The sequence below is a fragment of the Patella vulgata genome, chromosome 8, assembly GCF_932274485.2.
Source record: "Patella vulgata chromosome 8, xgPatVulg1.2, whole genome shotgun sequence".
Classification (NCBI taxonomy): Eukaryota; Metazoa; Mollusca; class Gastropoda; family Patellidae; genus Patella; species Patella vulgata.
In genome coordinates this window covers 23,245,577-23,265,838 of record NC_065886.2, presented here as the reverse complement: position 1 = coordinate 23,265,838, position 20,262 = coordinate 23,245,577, and the positions used below count along the sequence as shown (strand labels likewise).

Here is a 20,262-nt window from a genome sequence, read left to right as displayed (position 1 = left end):
TCAGTGGCATTTAGTGATTGGGGAACACAATAACAGAACACAATTTTTATGGGAAACAATCACTGGTTTTATTCTAATAGCACGACGTTTCGACAAGTATCCTCTTATCGTTATCAAGCACAATGACATTTAGTAAACTTAGGTTAACCTGCTTTAGAATAAAACCAGTGATTGTTTCCCATAAAAATTGTGTTCTGTTATTGTCTTCACAACACTAGGATCTGGAAAAGTTGTCATATAACAGGCGTTCAAGTTTATGTGAGGATTTAGCCAATGAAACGGACTGTTACGGCGAGTACAACTGGTCAGATCTCCATGTAGTGTAGGCCATCGAAAGTATAAAAAAACGAAACGAAATATAGATCTGTATTTTAATCAGATTGGTCGTCACCCTGTCCGTCAACAATTGGCTCGTGAACGCGATGGAGGCTACAGTTTATGACGGATTCTTTTCAAATTTGATGTGAAGCATCGTAGTCATTTTCAGCGTTCCGGAGTTCTGCACCCTTTTCCGTAAACCTTGTGAACGCGATAGAGGCATCAGTTTTCGACGGATTCTTTTTAAATTTTGTGTGATGCATTGTGGTCATGAGAGGTTGAACCATATTGTTTTCTTAAAACGACGATCCCTATCGATTTTAACGACTTTATTTCAAATTGTTGGGAAGCATTGTGGTCATGAGAGGATGAAGCCTATCGATATTGCGACTTTCCGTTCCAGAGTCTTCAAGTTTGCCCAACATTCAAGTTTTTCCTGTTGTGTGGGCGTATTTCCACGCTTTGGATGGCTATCTTTTAATATCCACTAGGCGATATTTGATAAATTGTTGCTATTTATATATTTATTACATGTTTATTATATTACAGATTGGTACTAATCCTTTATCATCAGATGGGGCCACATCTGTCACCAGATCATTATTAGATAAAAACAATACAGCTTTAGCACAGTTAGATTTATCAGTAAGTACTCTAGGTCTAATCAGTTGTTATAGCAGGCGTGAAGCAACTTTAGAGACCGAATAATCATCGGCTTCTGAAATCTAAGTTCAAAATTTTGTCAATCAAACCGTCGTTGTATTTAAGGCGCAATTCAAATTGAGCCAATCAAATTAAATCCGGCTTCAGTCATACTGTACCTCATTCGGTCGACGGATATTTTGTTTATGAAATATTGAAATCCATTCGATTCACACTATGCCACGTCGGTTTGATATACGACGTAATTGCGCGAATAAAACGTCTTAAACAGGCATAGGGATGGGAATTCAAATTGGCCAAAATGGGCCTACCAAATGGCCGCGTTGTACAGTGTTAAGTTTATAAAGATATAATTTTAATTAAAACGAAACGGAATAAGGATATAAGTTAATTAAGACGAATCTAAACAAAGATACTATATTATTGGAGACGAAACGAAATATAGATATAATTTTATTTAAGACGAGGGGATTGGATGGCCGAATCGTGGGTTTTCTCCGGGTCCTCCTGTTTCCTCCCACTGCTAAATACCTCGAAACAAAGTTATAATTTTAATTAGATTGACTAAACTCTTATATGTTGACAAATTACTAACTGCCTATTACTCATGTAATAATATACTCGTCGGCTGGATTTTCCATGAGTCAGCTAGTATGTCAGTAATGCTAGACCAGCTAGTGTGTAGCCGGTTGATTAATATCTACAGGCTGATCTATATTAATATCTATATAATTACATTAGTCTAATATTGTAACACCTATAATTTCATTGCTGTATTATTCTGGGAATGGCACAGTCTGTTATGCCGCGCGGCTGTATTTGCTGGCGGTTAAAAAGAGAAAATGGTTAGTAATGAGATGGGGTTTAATTTCTCGTCAACATAATACTTCGGCTATTTTGAGACAAACTTTATTAAGTTAAGTTATCATTTCGCAAAACTAATAGAGGCAAAATGTAACTAAAACATACACATCGAATTATACTAACGTTTCAGGTACATTCTTGCATCTACTGTCTTCGGTATGCCTATCTGGTCAGTGTTTTTTAATTGATACGCGTTACCCCCGCCGGTCACTCGTCAAACTTCAGCAGATTCCGATTCCAGTACCCTACACCTAGCCTCGGCTGTATGACGAAGTAGGCCATTGGAACTACTTTCAAGTTCCCGGATTATCAACGGCGTTGCCCATGACGACGCCTTTGACGAATGTTATATCATACAAATATTTCAAAGTCTGAAGCTGTTTTTCTTTCAAGTTTATCCGATTCTCTTCAGTCAAGGGGAGAGAGAGAGAGAGAGAGAGAGAGAGAGAGATGTGATTTAACGTCTACTCGACACAAACTAGGTCATTTCAGGACTATAATGGGTTGATTTTATTTCAATAATTCGCTTGCGCGTAGGGATCTTTAACAGTGGGGGGAAACCGGAGGACCCGGAGAAAACCCACGATGTTGGACAGGCGACCCTACTCCTTGTCACGTACAATCGGGGAATCGAAACCACGCCAGTTGACTCAATGACAGACTTTATCATACAGCGCGTACACGCTAACCATTCAGCCATCCAGCCCCCCCCCCCCCCAAATAAAGAACAACTTTGCACTGAAAATTCTACACGCGCTTCGAACGACTCAATTTTGATAACTTCTTTTAAAAGCGGCAAGTTTTCCCAATAATTAAACCGGTGCCGCATCGCCGCAATTGTATAGGCGTAGGTACATATCACTTACCGTCATACAGCCGAGGCTAGATGTACAGTAACGGAATACGCCGAGGTTTGCCGAGGGCCCCGCCGGCTATACCTTGTGTACACACTACAGGCCATACTTTTGGCGATACTTGTGTAAAATCTGCAGGGGTTGCCATCCTTGCTTTTAAGGAAATTACTGGTAGGCGTATGTTGAGCGTTCTGGCAACTCCATGTTTTTTCTTTCTTTACAGGAAGTGGCGGTGGATAGCAGTTTTCTAGAATTAGTAGAACGGGTTAAGAAAACAAGAAAAATTGTTGTGAAATATGGAGTTGAGATACGAACAGATGATTTGGCGAGAATAGACAGACCTATTGTTATAGATATGGACGACCCTACAACAGTTTTATTTGAGTACATGAGGCAGAAGAATCTACGTTTAATAGACCTGTTACATAGCCTCGATAAAGACAACACTGAGACGCTTTCCAGAGAGGAATTAAGAAAGGGGCTGTTGGTAAGTTTTGAGAGAGAGAGAGAGAGAGAGAGAGAGAGAGAGAGAGAGAGAGAGAGAGCACTTGACACATACAATGCCATTTGGGTACTAACGTAATGACACAATTTTATTTCAGTAATTCGCTTGCGCAGTGGGAGGATTTCGAAGATTTCGGAAAAAGCCCACAAGGCGACCCAACTCCTTGGGTTCGAAACCACGTCATTGACCTTGGCGCTAAATGAAAGTTCCGGTTAGAAACGTCGCGTGAGGTCATGACTGGGTTTTCTGATATTCATAATAGTTTTAATGAATAGCTTTAATTATCAACCCATTACCGAAGCATGTTCCAATGATTGCCAATGGTAATTAGCACCTCATAGCGATGTCCCTGTTTTGTAGTACATATAAGTCGAATCTAATGTCTCTGGCCTGACCATTTATATGAATGTCAATTCCAGTTCCCAGGAGACATTTTCTTAGTTTTGGATGTGTTAATTATGTTAACTGGTTCTAATTGTTTATCACGGAATTAAGCCATATGTTGTTGAAATCGGGCTCGTGACAATGTCCTTGCAACGAGTAAAAACTGATTTTAACCTGGCGATATGCGTCTAGCGAGAATCACACGATAAGCTGCAACAACCCAAACGATATGCGTGAATCTAGAATTAGTTTTTGACCGACCGGTCAGATTTTACACAGTCTCGGGTGATATGAGTTCATCCATAGCTGTCCAGTTTTAGCGCAGGCAGAGCTATCCAATAGAAACTTCCTTATAAATCACGGGATACTACCACAAAATGGTGAAAACTGCCACGGCTTAGGACCGGATCCAGGATTTTGTCGAGGGGGGGGGGGCATACATTGGAGCAAAGGGTAATCATTAGAGTGCCGCATGCATTAGTGATTTGGTGTAGTCCTCAGAGTCTTCGTCGCGGCCTCATTAAACAGAAACTAAAATCTGGGAATCCCATTGCTGACTGCGGCTAAACGTCATTCGGCTTAAGTCACCAATACTGGACAGTACTGGCGCCGCAAGCGCAGTTCCGATCCAAACCAACCAGTTTTATCAGTTTTGATCTCAGGTAGTAGGCTACATAAACCAGTAGTTTTTAAATGTTACTATACTCGCACTGTACTGTCTTCAGAATGTCCCCCTTTTACTTTTGTAAAATTGACAGTATTTTTGAATACTTTCTTGATTGCAACGAAGGTGTTCTGATGTAAATGTTGAAATACAACTAACGTCTATTTTGAATACGCTGGAACTGTTCTCCCTTAATTAATTGTCACAGTGTTCAGTATCCATATAGGATTCAGAACCCTGTTTATTTTGACTATCTCTTGAATGTTTACAAAGAATTAATTAGATTGATATTGACATTTATTCACGATTCAAGATTAACATCTGTCTAAGATAGAGTCAAATATTAATATTATTCTTTCAATATTGCGATAGATAAACACTCATATATGGTTAATCTTGACATATGTAACCGATATCTAAATTTCTTAGTTGTCTGATTTCATTTGCCAACTAACACCAACTATACATAAATATATATAATATTGTTTTGATATCATCTATTTGCAATACTCTTTATTGTTATTGAATCAAAATGTCAGATTTCCTACTCTAAAATAACATTAATTAGCAATGAAATCGTATACAAATGCCACTATTTATGATTGATTGTCTGAATAGAGAGCATCATTTTCTTCTTTAATTAATAGGAAATTGTACATTAATAACTAATTATGGATTTCCTTGAGAAACTTATTAATTAACTGCCTTCTATTTCAGTCAGTACAGATTCCACTTAGTACCCGTTCCATGGATTTAATGATGAATCGTCTTGATTTGAATAAGGATGGTCATGTCGACTTCGAGTTAGTAGCATTTATTTTTTTTCTTTCTTTCTCCTTTATCTTCCTCTTTCATCTGTGATTAAATTAATCATTAATCTATAGAGAGTGGTAAGTATGTTTCTCTTCTAAGTAAGGTAGCGATTATCCGGTTAGATTTAAACGCGTGTGGTAGAAATAACAACCATACTTTATACATTATCAGGCTAACTAGAAAGCTATAGCTCTGATATTACTGTCGTGGTGAAGCTGGCGTAATTTCCCCACACGGGCAACGCAGCTAGATACCTTTTAGCGACTTAACAAAAAACCAAACGGATTAAAATGCCCCACCCCACCTTTTGTGCTCCGAGTTATAAATATATTTTATTGTTCGCTGGTCTCTATATTTATGTTTAGGTTTTGTTATATCTGTATCGATGTATAAGGCCAAAAATGAAACCAACATTTCTAAACGAACCTATCAATCTTTCGAAACTCCCATTTAACCGTACATAACGTGGCCCCCTACTACTCGATATACAAGATTAAACGAACCTAAGTCAATGTATTATGTAAATCAATGAGTAAGAGACGTTGACTTTTCGCTAACCAGGTCTGGGTACGTTCCCGGTTCTGTCCGAGAACGTTCCATGGGATTTTCCAGTCTGGTTTCTCCATATTAGTGGTGCAAGGCCGAGGGACTAGCTAGGATGCGACGAAGAACCTAGGTCACGGGATACAGATTAGCAAAGGAATGGTGTTTTGTGTAGAGCATCATCTTTTGATTCCAGTACAGTCCCAACGGCCCATATCCGGCTCTTGACTTTCGGTTTAACATCTTGGTTGTAATACACTGGTTCTTTTGCTTGTTGTTATAAATATGTTAATTCACAACAGCCGAATCAATCCTTTAATGTTTGAAATAAAATGATATGGGGTTTAGGGTTTAACGTCCTACTTTTCTGCATCAACTGAGATGATGATGACGTGCACACACTGTGCTGTGGGGGAAATTTTGCCTTCTCTTATTTCGAATTCCAACTGTCATGGGTTTATTTACGTGCACACCAATGTGTACTCAGGAAATCGGTCTTTTGTCCCACCCGAACGACTAGACAGTATCTTGATCCCCCCCAGACCACTGACAAGGAGGTACCACTCAGGAAAATCCCGAGGAACTTTCTCAACCCCAAGACACTGTTACCAACTTTAAGTTGGTATGAAATGGCTAAACGATAAATCATGTCATTTTCACAATTTCAGAGAATTAACTGTTGGGTTAAGGGATTATATCCGTCGAACAACAAAATGGCGACAACAACGTGGACTTACAGCGGAACCCATTATTGGTCGCCTGGAACACCTAAGGGAGAGAATTCGATTAAGACGTGATGCTGGGAGAGCAACAAGAATTGCCAGTACAGAGTTGTAATCAGACCCATGCCATCCAGTTAAAGAACCTCTTTAATATAGACGATTACTTATAGTTATACTAAACAATTAGCTGAAAAGATAGATTTAAACTATAAAATACCCAAGTAACTCACAATTCCAACGTCAATAACCCTAATAATGACTAACCCTAGTAACGCATCGTTAAAACTTCAGCAGATATAGTGTTCCTATTGGGGTTGTGTTTTTCTGTATATAATATTGTAATATAAGAGATATGTAAAAATGGATATATAATTTATTCATATTTTTTTTCAGTATACTGTTGTTGTTTATCGTTACCATTTTACACAGACACAAAAATATATTGTTGACACATAAAATAAAATATGGTTGAAATAAGTTATAACAACTCAACATTCATTCTTATTTTTCTAAAGAAAAAGACGGAAGCTATTTTAGTAGCAATTGCGTCTTTTTAAAGCCATTGATTGTCATTTGAGAACTATTGGAAAAACCTGAAAGTTGAATTTCTAAAAGGAATATCAGTCCAAAATGGCACAGTTCTGTTCACTGTTTACAAAGACTGAAAATTTCGTAACATTTCGCATCTCAGATACGGACGATGTTTTGGTGGGAGCTTATCCGAAAAATGCAAATGACCATCAACGGCTTTAACAGTTGCAGTATCCAAAAATATTTCATCTGTTCAAATGATATTGTAATAAATAAACGGTTCACACAAATTGGGCGGTATACATTGTTAATGTGTATTTTTGGACCAGGAGCTGGTCGCTAACCGCTACTTATCTTCTTCTTGTTCTTCTTCTTGTGGTGACGCTCTTAAAAGCCTAAAGCTCCGCCAATTCAAGTCCGATCGACATGAAAATTGTCATGCTTCTTCTTTGAACAATTCTGCTTTGATGTTGTAAATTAGATTTTTGAATTTCATCCGACAACATAGCCAGTTCCTGGCCCATAGTACGATCGTACTTGTTGTGTAAATGTAATATTGAAAATATTGAAATAATATATCCCCAGTTACAAAATATCATTACGCCCTGGTTACCTTCCCTAGTGGGTAATATACAGTAAAATTCATTGTTAAAGATACATTATGTAAATGCTAAATCTGCCCATTCCGGTCCTTTTTTTCTGGCTTCAAATGCTATATAAATTATTATATAAACATTTATTAACATGACAAGCCCACAATGAACTATCTGGGCCTTTGGGGGGCCCGATTTAAAGTAGATTTACAGAATAAAGTAATTTGACTGAAATTTTCAATATATTCATCATCTATTTTTAAACTACAGCATTACGACAAGAACGGTCAGCTCCTTATCTAATTCTTACATAATGGATCTTTAATATTACCGTGTAGTTGGCCAATGAACATATGGATCATATATGAAGAAAATGAAGATATGAGGATCAAACTAGTGTACATTAAAGATACATTATGCGAGATTTTTATAAGGAGTTAGCCATTCTTGCTATAACAGTTCAAAAATAGATGATGAAAGAAGAATATATTGAAAATTTCAGTCAAATTACTTTATTCTGAACATAGTTATCACCAGTGTAATTTTTGACTAGAAATGGGATTGAATTCCATCGTTTGATTGACAGGCGTTAACTCCACCTACATAATCTCTGCTGTCTTTTGTCTGGTATCATCATATCCGAATTTGTGTTTTACCTTTTTGGATTTTTATAACAATTGGACAAAATGAGTGAGAGGGTAAATTTTCATTCTTACTTGTATTTTGGGCATGCATTAAATCAGTTGAATATAGGACATAATATTATAATACAATTATGATAGTGGCGGCGTGCCTATTGGGGAAATAAAAATATTTTTATTGATATTATTAAGAGAGAAGAGCTGTCCGTCTGTGTTAGTCATCACACGGTCTCCAGGAATTGTATAATTTGTCATTATCTGTGTTTAGTTTACTGCACTTTAAATAGTTTAGATGTCATTTGTTAAGGCATCGCTCAACAGCGGCCTCGCTTCGTACACTCTATCATTTAGCCTCGATCCGGGAGTATGACGTCAACGTAATGTAACGGAATCTCCGCTCACGACGCCATTTAAAATTAAATCAGTGAACGAAATCCCGTTTAAATCCAAGCTGAATCCAAGCCATCCTTTGGTCTACAGAGTTGATTTTGTGCTTGTTGTCTAAATAAAGATCTAATTTATAATTTCTATAACATCTGAAGCCTAAATAAAGACTTGCAATAATCAGATTTAGCTCTTGCATAATGTATGTTTAAAATACATATAATAATTATATATTTTGGTAGGCCTACTATTGAGATATTTTATTTATGTTCCAATATGTTCTTCTATAAGGGCTGTGACTAGTAGCCTTATCCCCCTCTCCCGTCCCGCATTCACTTCAATGTTAAAAGTATGCGATTATTTCCATGATTTTAATCTTTATAGTCACAAGTTCCACGTGATCACCAGAAATTGAAGGGGCGTGATAATTTCGATTACTAGCCAGGCCAAAGGAATATACTTTATGGGCCGTGATGTCATTTACGCGGGTGATTTACCTATTCATATCCGTTTCCTTTCTGATCCTTTCCCACGAAAATCATGAATAAACAAGAAATGTAAATTCTTCCATTCTGGACCAATACGGATGAAGGTAGAAAATAAAGAATTGCTATAAATAGAAAGCAGGGTAAATAATTACTAGTCTTAGCCCATCATGGATAAGGACTCGTGGATTAACCTACACAACCCTTGCAATTACATCCTTGCCACACTTTACACGTATAGCATTTGGTGTTACTAAACATTCCACAATTAGCAGCACAGCATCGATGGAAACCTGAAATTGAATACAATAAATGTAACTAGTCGTAATGTGACACAAAGAATGTCTTGTAATGCAACAAGGTATATGATGACGTTTAACAGAAAATCAAAGAATTATAAAGAAGATGACTTACCAACGCTGCCGGGTCTGCACCTACAGTTGACACAATCACAACCTTTAGTATTTGATGGATCACATCTAAACGATCCACACCTTCTTCCACAGTTACATGTAGCAAAATCTACACAACAGAGTATACAATATTTTACCAGAGATTTAAAGACACAGAAACTATACAAGAAAGTAAAAGATGTTTAACAGAAACTTACAGACACATAATCTATGTACGAAAGTATACCATGTTTTAGCAGAGACTTAAAAGAAACAAAATCTACGCAAGAAAGTAGAAAATGGTTTAGCAGAGACCTAAATAGCAAATACAGCTCAACTGAACTACACGCAAAACAAAACCTACAAGACAAAGAAAACGGACAAGACAAATTACACAGATATCACAAGAAATATACAACAGATAACAAATCAAGTGAATGGTTCGTGGGGTTGGGGGGTGGGGTGAGCGGTAAGTGCTAAAATTATTATAATAAAATAAATAAATAAAGTGTAATGTGGAAACACAAGCAAAGCCAAACAATTCTGCAGTAACAATGGCAGAAACTCTAATATATAGGAAGTGCAGGAGACATATGTATAAGAAAGTACAAAATGTTTTAGCACAGACTATGCAAGACAATACTAAATGTTTTAGCAGAGACTTAAAGAAAAGGAATCTACGCAAGACGTGCACACGATATATATATATAGTACTGATTTTAATTCCACCAGATCTCAGTAGTTTGAAAGAGAGTAGTGAGGCTGTGATACTATAGAGTTTATTTTAGTTCTATGAAAGGTGCTCTGTTTAATATATTGAAGTGGTTAAACAAATGTGTGTCAACAAGAAGTCGGCTAAGTAAGTATTTTGCAAGATTCAACTTTCTTAGACTAACCCACAGACAGTACCTGCCATCATCAATTGCTGAAAGTTGGGTACTATCGTCCAGCCATCTCGTGTACCGATTAGTCCCAATGAAATAGAATAATGTTGACGTAAAACGGTGCCCATACGAAACGCTTACCCAAAAATGGTAATTGTCCCGCCCTAATAGCTGACATATCTATACTTTCTATATAAGAAAGAGCGAGGTTAAATTTCCTTTCAGACGTCATTCGGGGTTCAGGGGCACATCATACCCAAAGCCTCTGGTTCGAGGCCGGGATAAAGACAATATGTAGTGTTTCAGCCGTTAGGTCTGAGTGCTAGGTTCGTTACACTTAGACTGTAGATAGTATAATAACTCATAATGTACTATCATAGATGTTGTTTGCTGTATTTGATATATAAACATAGTTATAAAAACACACAGTGTTCCAGAATTAATTGATAATATGCACAACGTAAAGTCAAAGTTAGTTCCGAATTGATTATAGTGTCACCCTAGTGTCACGGGCCGTTTTCTGGAAGTTCCTGATTAAAGTCGCATGTGTTACCGTAGTGTCACAAGGCGATATGGGGTATCAGAGAAAATCGGCCCAGACAATCAACGCTTCCTTAGACATAAAGTCGCGAGACGAAACACAAGACTGTATTCGTGACATTACAAAGATACTTGGTGGAATAGTCTAGGAACAGGTTCTCACAGCCCCCCCCCCCTCCACCACACACCCACTTTGATATGTAAGGTTGTTCAATATCACGGATTTCTAGCTGTATTGGTGAATATGGAGGTACGAATATCTAAGTGCATAGGTTGCATGCACATGATGTATTTATTACATATTGTATTGAAAATCAAGCAGAATAAAATAAATGTTATTTGTTTCTGAAATTTCGATTTACCATTATTGATAAAAAACATGTCTTTCAAAGATGAAGCCAAGTTCAAAAATCGTATATTTTATTATGCACAAAAGTTACATTAGAAATTTAAGTCTCTGGACGTCATCGGTTTGGGGATGGAGGTAGTGATAGTTACATTATGCACATAAAAGTTTCTGAACGTCATTGGAGGGGGTGGGGTGGGTGGTTAATCCCCTGTGTAGAATATTATGAAAGTTGCATCACTAAAAGAAATATGTCCAAAACGATTTGAAGAATTGACTATTTATCAACATTCAGCGGCGTATGTATAGGATATATACATCGGAGAGAGACAGTACCGACCTGTGGATTAGCTACCGTTGATATTGCACATTATGGGAGATTAGAAAATGACTTGACAGTTCTCACTATAATAGTTAAATACTAGATAATGTAAAGGCAATTTGCTGAAAATTTCATTCAAATTGATCCACTATGAACTGAGAATCAATCGATTGAAATTTCCGCCTAGCCTCGATCATCATTACTAAAGTCAGTACGATAAACAGCATAGTCTCGATTATCCATTTAATCATTAAATCGTGAAGGAGTTATGCAGTAAATCGACTCATAATTCACTAAAGATCGCAAATTATGGATGCCATCGAGAGTTGATTATGATATGGATAGGTTAATTAATGTCTAATTAATAATTTAGATAACATTTCAGGCCTAAAGAAAGACCTGCAATAGACGGATTTAGCGTTTGCATAATGTATGTTTAAGTAACTGTTAAATAGTGAATTTGAGTGCATTTTAACGTGTCTTAAACCGTGGAAAATATAATATTTTGCGAAAAATGTAAATGACGCACAAAGGTTTTAACAATGTATATACCTGCATGAACAAGTCCTATTAAAATCAGACCCATAACGAACACTGTGAAGAATACATCGTGTCTGGCCATCTTCAACACTTACTATAGCTGTCTATTACCTCTCTAACAAGCAACCTGTAATTTGATTAACAGATCTATAAATGATTTATATTTAATTTAATACTATAAATAATTTAATACTATAAATTATTTAATACTATAAATATTTTTTATTTAATTTAAAACTATAAATAGCAAGGATTCATCTGATGCAGTATATACAGTGACAAATCATCAGTCATCCGTTATTATTTACCTATCATGACACACGACCCTTAATGAGACTGTATGATTTTGTTGATAGTTTGGATACCTGTTAACCCCATTTTGTGAGAAGCAAGGTCTATGGACTAGTAGGGCATGTTTATATTAGGGAGTTTGATATTGTTGAAATGCGTGATCGTGCTTTGTACAATGTGCTACGTAAATACAGTAATAATGGACAACTTACACTCTACTAAATTTAATGGCTCCCTAATACTGAAGAAATAATATAATTCATTTGATAGTGCGCTTCAATTCAAACAACACTTTTTGGTGTCCAGAATAGTTTTAGTTCCCAATTTCAATATTTAACCTTCTAATTGTCGGATTGAGTTTAGATTCATACTTAAAGGGAGACAAACTCGTTCCACCAAAGTAACCCTGCTGAGTCACAAACAATCGATCACTGAAGTTGAATAATGTTATCCACACACACACACCCTCCATATTTGTCTTGGGTTTGAATACATCAAATTAAAAACTTAACATTTCTGGTAAAACATTAAAAGAATATGCCATTTACATTAATTCAACCAAAATATTTAGAAGTATTAGAAATATTTGTTAAGTAATTGCACATTCTAAATAAAGATCATATAACTTCGTACAGATCTTCTCGATAGAAGCCATCTTGGATTTGGATTAACAGCGTACTTCATTCTCGAAAAAAGCATAATTATAATCATTCATGTAAAGATAATATTATCCGCACCCCAGATGTGGGTTTGAGATTCCTCAAATATAATCTAGGGTACTCCTAGTTACATATTTAACCTATATTGATTTATCTTAGATGTATCTTACCTGTATCATACCGTATAATATAGCTGTCTCTATTTACACTTGTTGATGTACGTAACGCTCCATTTAGCGTGTGAAATTAAAAATACATAGTTGCTTCGCTACCGTTGAGATAACTGGAAGGTTTCAAATTTCCCTTCGTCAGTTAGGGGGACATACTAAAACTTAAATATGAATGGATTGGATACTATTATAGAGTCCCGGGGTCACAATAGTCAAATGAAAATGTTGGGTTGTCTGATAAAATTCATTGAATAAATGAACAAATATATGTGATTGTATTTCTTCGCAAGTGTTGTTAAAATATACTTACCTACAACAAGAAGCGTTCATCCGTTTACTGCAACACAATACCACAGTTCTACTCATCAGCTTGTGACAAGTTTGTAACTGAACATTTATACGATAGGCCATGGCTACCTTATATCCCGTTATATAATAGACTTACTTGATTAATAATATCGATATGTTATTTCACCAGAGGTTATGACCGGTGATATACTATTTACAACTTAATGTGTAATATTTTTCAGGGCCGTAGCCAAGCGAGGTGCAAATATTCCGAATTTGGAAATAGATTTTGGCGTAACCCATGTAAGAAGTAAAGAAGTATATAGGCCATTGCAACAACTAAATTAAGTAGTCTGATTCTTTTGTTGTTTTTTTTTTAAATATAATTTTTACCACAAAGTGGAACTTACCACTTGTGACAGAATGATATATTGTCGTTATACGAATATATTAGTCATGTTATTGGCGTCTATATCATACATATTCATGATAAGGTGGCCGAACCGTCTAATACGCGTGTGCTTTAGATCAAAAGGTCTGTAATCAAGTGGCGTGGTTCAATCCCACACTTGTAAGTGACAAGGAGTAGCTACCGCCTGTTTGTCTAACCGCGTTGGTTTTCTCTAGGTCCTCCTAACTACGCGCAAGCGAATTGTTGAAATAAAATTGTACCATATATTAGTTCCGAATTAATCTAGTTATAGTGTTGAGTGAACATTAACGCTCCTCGCCCTCATAAACCGTCGTATGAGAGCCTATTTTTATTTTGTTGTTTTAATTGTTTTGGTTTTAAGGGTAACGTCTATTGTGTGTATATCATAAGAAGTTATACACTTTAGATGTAAATCTATTTCCTAAGTACATTTTAATATTCTAATCACGTAATCACCCCTGAAATAGGACCCTGGGGCCTTGTAGATTAATTATCCGTTCGTTCGTTCCTATGGACTTTTCCGTCCACTTCCACGAAAGGTGATATTGTAGACAAGTGTTTCCTAAGAAACTTGATCCAGCTTTTGGGTTAAACACAATGTCTTTGCGGGGAAGCGCCCAAGGTTAATTTCATACAAAGGACGTTAATATTACCCTACAATACACGATTAATATACTGCACGCGTCATCTCAATAATTGTAATCGGACGCGGATTACGCGTAATCTCTTCTGGTCAAGCACATGATTTTTAATGAGATTAACCTAATCCGTAGATAATAAATAGATATATTAATACTCAACACAATAAATTTAGTACCTTACGTTTACCTAACTTGTTTCACACAAACAAGTGCTAAAACTGGCACCGATGTCTCTGGATTATGAATCACCAAGACCAAAAAATTATACCAAATCTAGAACTTTGTTAGAAGCAACTGATCCCTACTTGATCGGACACCAGTTGATATCAGATTGTCTGGCGTGGAAAAATAATATTTGATAATAATTGTCTGAAAAGAAATTTTAACGGATTTATCACCAATCTGTTTCATATGTACAGGCGAGACGTTTGTTACATTGAGATTGTGCAGTATACACTTCCACGGTCTCTCCATGATCGGAATTAAAATGAAGGTGAGTTAATAGAATATTTTTATACCACTAAAATCCAACTGTGCAAAGATAATTACTATGAAAGCAATCACTGCCGACAGAAATGGACTTTATAGAAATAGATGTAATACCTGGGTTGTCTGTATATAAGAGATTTAAATGAAATTGGTTTTAGCGGCCTACTTTTCTGCTCCATCTGGGTTAAAAGAAGATGGCAATACGCCAAGAGTCTTATTTTGCCCCGACATCGACGCTACCACCTACTCACATGGCCTACTCTTACTTCTAATCCCACTTGTCAAGGTGCATGCGGGATTTCGGTTTTGTACCCTCCGAAGGACTAGGCGCCATTCCTTGCCAGGCAATCCGTCCTGCAACACTGAACCCGAGACCTAAAAGTTCACTTCATTTTACGGATATTTAAAATACTGACCATGCGATTTATGTTGATTTAAACCATAATATATTATACAATTTTAACATACAATATACAGTACAAGATACATTTCATGGATTCGGAAACAAGCTTAAAAACTTATATTAATCCGTGTCCAAATGATGAAACATTTAACATATAAATTGCATATGGTTTTATATCCATACTACATAATTATAAGTTACAGATATCAATGAGATAATTTCATCGTATGGCCATCCTTGATGGCTAAGTCACCGTGTCATCATTATCGATATCGTTTCATCATTATCACCGATATATGCTCTTGAAAAAAAAGTAGGGGATATTGAAATGCAAATACCTATGCAGGTTGTGATATGATAAATAGTCATGGACACTTGACATGCTTTGAAAATATGTTCACAGATGAAGAACTTATCGCCCCAACAGAACCACTGAGCTGCATGTGCGACACGCAATAGCGCCATACACGTAGAAGGGGTTCATTGTCAAATTTGACACTTCAAGGAAGGGTTGATGAAAACTGCCGCGTGCTGGTTTATCTATCCATATTTGCTTTCCTATCGGTTCTTGCATAAGAGTTACTGTTTGGCGTATCTTTGCTTTAATGCGTTACGTTTCATTTGATCGGGTGACGTGTTCGTCGACGTCAACGTCAACCGACAACACTGAAAGAATTGGCCGTGACACTGCAAGAGGAGTGGGTCAGATTGCCCCAAATCGTGATTGGACGGTTTATTAGGAGCATGTTACGACAAATTGCTGGATGTCTGAGAATTGGTGAAGCAATTACTCATTATTAAGACAAAAATCAAAAACGTCCATTTTCACTTTTGACGGTGTATCTCTTTGCGAGTGAAATGGGGCTGTCAGATAAGCCGCCCATATGAACTGTTTATGTTCATCTGTAGGCAATTGGCCTGTTATTAACATACACTGGTTACCTCTAATAAAAACAGCAGTGCATATCCGCTGTTTTGTATTGTTTCTGAATATCCCCTTCTGAATGTTAAAAGAACTGTTATTAACAAAACCCTTACTGATATTTCGTAGTAAATATACAGGGTCCCTGACAGATGAAGAAGATTTCAAGGAACAGGTAGCGACAAACGGTGGGTCGTCGGAAGAGTTCGAATTTCCACAACTCCAACCAAGTGTTTACGGACATGGCCCATAAATATGATTGTTTGGATATCATTACAGTTGAATGGTGTTTTGTTTATAAGTAATGAGTTGAACTTTTGATTACTAAAATAGAATAAATTTGCTGTTGTTTAATAAAATGCTTAAGTCTGTATTATGCATTATTTGAAAAAAAAATCAGCATTTAGTATGTATGTAATTATATCACCATCTTTTAATTAAGTACAGTGCTGTTTAACGTTCCGCGTTTCTGCACCACGGTAAATGAAAACAAGCTTGCGCTATTCGGTGAGCTATTATGGAGAGTTTGTCGTGATAGCGGGGCTTGTGCCCCCTTTTCCTTGAATTTCAGCTCTCAATGAAAATATGACATACAGCGCAACGAGCACATGGGTGGACCTCTGTATATCGTCCCATCCGAACGACTAGACGCCTTTACCTTACCATGACCTCCAGGCTATCTTAGTGTGCCGGCTCCATAGTCATTCAGCCACTAACCTTATCGATATAATTGTAAAAATACATGTGTACGTATAACACTTATCTATAATGGTGTTATGGTTTTATCGGGCGCTTAAACCTTAATTATCTCTATTTTGCCATTATTAGGTCTATGGACTCATTAGCTATTATTAACTAGGCGTCAGTCTGCACTATGGCCACCATCAGGATTCATTTGACCACTTTAATATGTCCCTGTCGGCTATCGGCAATCTTCATAAATCTATTTTATGTTTTATGTTTACCGTACCCAGCTATTTATTTAACATGGCAACCAACAGGGGATATATACCTTTATATGTTCACCTAACAACATTTTCCATCATGGGGCGATGATCATCTGTAATGTCACCGATCTTGGTAAGTAGACATTGTATATGACTACTTTTTAGGTTCGAGTGTGCTTGATGTGTACGTTATTCTATATTCTTATTTTTTCACTCGACAATAAGCATAAGCATGTTTCGCGTGTAACACACGGTCTCAAATTACCATAGCGTGATACTAATCCGATCAGTCTAATACGTAATGAATTTTTAAATATGTAAATAATTCACACGATACCATAAAGAAAGATCACACAGAAATAAAGAAATTATACTGCAATGCTAAAGATCACACAGAAATAAAGCAATTATACTGCAATGCTAAAAATTATGAGAAACAAAATACAAATTAAAAGTACACACAGTGTCATTGCAAAAACTAAAGACTAGAAATCGAATATTTTTAATCATTTCCCAATTAGCAGACGAATTCATGAAACAGCGTCCGATTTTGATTATTTCACTCTTAATAGTTCCTTTATACTAAACGTTTATATGTTATTTGATATCAATTATTTGTATTATAAATTGTACGAAGATAGCATACACCGTCTTATTAACCCGGTTGGTGCAGAATAATAAGACTCTAAACCCCATTTCATTCCACTTCTCAAAAATACAAATCTATCTTTTTATCAGTGCGATGCATGAATAAATATGTGAGATTTTACTGACTATATGAATAGCAGTAATTAACACTATTCCGTTAAACTGACGAAACAATGCTACGTACAAACAAAATATTTCAACAGCTTTATTATACATTAGAATAACTACAAACAGTATCATTTACATGTCATACGATCATTGATAATCCCGTCTTTTATTATTAAAAAGATCGATTAAGGAGTAGATCAAGGTCAACGGTCCGTAAAATTTACAATTACTTTAGAGGTATCTAACTTTGTAAAACTTTACTGGTGGTATACCACAGGGAGCGCTATTAAGTCATTGTACATTCTGTTGTTGTGCACATGGATATACATGGATAACAAATTTAAAAGCATGATGAATTTATAATGTGTATAATTTTAGATTTGACAATCAGGAAACGTGTGGGTGTGTAATTAGTGATATTTGTGAAAAGATACATCAGATATTGGAGGGAAATAATTTTAAATATGATCCTCGTATAGTATTTGACACAATATATTTCACTCGCACCTTTCTGTACTTCTAAGGATATGGGATGTATCTGAATAAATAATCATTTTGTAGAATTGAAGGAACAGTACACGTTTTCCAGTTGCAATGTTTATTTTCGTACTTGTAACCATATATGGCTTACATCTAAAGAACGGTTGTCGAATGTATCTACTTTTAAGTCAAAAATAATGCTATGAATAAATAATAACCTTGTAGAAACCAAAGAAAGAAACACGTACGATATAAATAAACATCGCGTGCTAAATAACCGTATGGTATCCGTTACGATAGCGGCATTTTTACGACTATCAACATAAATTTTATACCAGTTTTTTGTTTTAATCGGATGTATTTACCTTGATAGTCTTCGTCCATGTTGAACTGTGTAGTATTACAGATTTTTTTAAATTTAATATTCAGTTTTAATGGTATTTAATTCATGTTTTGAAACGATACATAAAGACACCTTTTGGTTTGTGAATATTTCATTCATTTGGAATTGGTATTAATAGAATTATTTGTAATCTATTTTTGGAGAATACGTTAGTGATTCATTCTTACTTTTTAGGAACAATATGGTTTTATTAATCACAAATCTTTTCGCGTCTGAAACTATGTAATGCAGTATAATAATGTAGTATATCAAAATTACACTTTGTCGTTTGCCCAGTCTTTGTTTTATCGTTTAATTATCCAACTTTAATTATCCAGTCAACAACTGTGTTTATGAACCGTTAGCATACATATATTGCATATTATCACCATGTTGCCTTTTTTAAAACGGGATATAAAATATGCTGAAAGTCTGCCACCAATTATTCGAATGAAGGAATCGCCACAGGTGGGTTTTTATTTTGATCCGTATTTTGTCAACTAAATGAAATCGTTCATTATTGATGGATTGTGGACGAATTATTATTTATAATTTGATCATGCAGAAGATAGAATTAAACTAGTGATAGGTTTATACTATAGAATTTGTCATCAGAAAGTTGAAAATCTGATCTAATTTCACGATTTGATTTGTATGGATTCCATAAGTCAAAATATAACAAAACTTTAAACTTCTAACCGATTTTGACCAAAAACTCGACAGTGCAAACATGGCATAGTTCAACAGACTGGTCGTAAATAGTTAGAAATGTGCTTGTATAAAAGGTTATGTAATTGGGGAATTTTATTAGAATTTTCCCTTTTTATATTGTTTGTTTTTATTTCCAGTTTGATATTTGGAACCTAGTGAAACGCCCTCACACGGCTAATCCATATCAACTAACAGCTAAGTACAGAGTTTCAGCTGGTCCTACACGGAGGATAAAAAGTGGTATAATCAGAAGAAGAAGACGAAATGAATCAAGTGTAGAGTCCGCAGGGAGAAATTCAGCTTTATCTGTTACATCTACTGATATAGCTCTATATGATCTGGATGCTGACGACTATGACTTTGATGGTGAGTTGTTCATATTTCCGTTTCCTCCTATAGCTACTTATATAACGTCACATCCGTCGGCTAATTTAAAACGTTCTTATCGGACCTGACACCTAACTTCACATTCGGCGTGCTAAGGAACATGACTTTTTAAAATTGTATTGGATCAAGTCCTTTAACTCGACATAAACTGGCATGGCATCTGGTGTGATAATGGCGTTGTCACGGCATGGCTATTTTAGTGCCTTAGTAACACCGAGCAACTTTTGTATACGAAATTAAAATATAATTGTGTTAGCTATGTGTTCTAGTAAGAGTAAAACTCGCCTTTCAACATCTTTACTTTTTTTTAGCTGA

At 35.9% G+C, this 20,262-nt stretch overlaps 1 protein-coding gene and 1 long non-coding RNA gene across 7 annotated transcripts in view; one reads left to right on the top strand and one right to left on the bottom strand.

The window, feature by feature from the left end:
• The window catches only part of LOC126830808 (leucine-rich repeat-containing protein 74B), a 90,361-nt gene extending 83,554 nt beyond the window's left edge, over positions 1–6,807 (top strand). For all 5 annotated transcript variants that reach the window (XM_050561215.2, XM_050561214.2, XM_050561217.2 and 2 more), the window contains exons 10-13: positions 868–963; positions 2,923–3,186; positions 4,970–5,055; positions 6,277–6,807. In XM_050561215.2, coding sequence (XP_050417172.1) covers positions 868–963; positions 2,923–3,186; positions 4,970–5,055; positions 6,277–6,445 — 615 coding nt within the window. In that variant the 3' untranslated portion in view covers positions 6,446–6,807. The remainder of the gene's footprint in view (positions 1–867; positions 964–2,922; positions 3,187–4,969; positions 5,056–6,276) is intronic.
• Positions 6,686–13,512, bottom strand: LOC126830814 (uncharacterized). 2 transcript variants are annotated; one of them, XR_007683988.2, is made up of 4 exons: positions 13,419–13,512; positions 12,001–12,115; positions 9,379–9,486; positions 6,686–9,257 (listed from the first exon to the last, which is right to left on the bottom strand). It is a non-coding gene; the product is annotated as an uncharacterized LOC126830814 (long non-coding RNA). The 2 variants fall into 2 exon arrangements; XR_007683987.2 differs by lacking the exon at positions 13,419–13,512 and adding an exon at positions 13,109–13,255.
• Between the last annotated feature and the right edge of the window lie 6,750 nt (positions 13,513–20,262).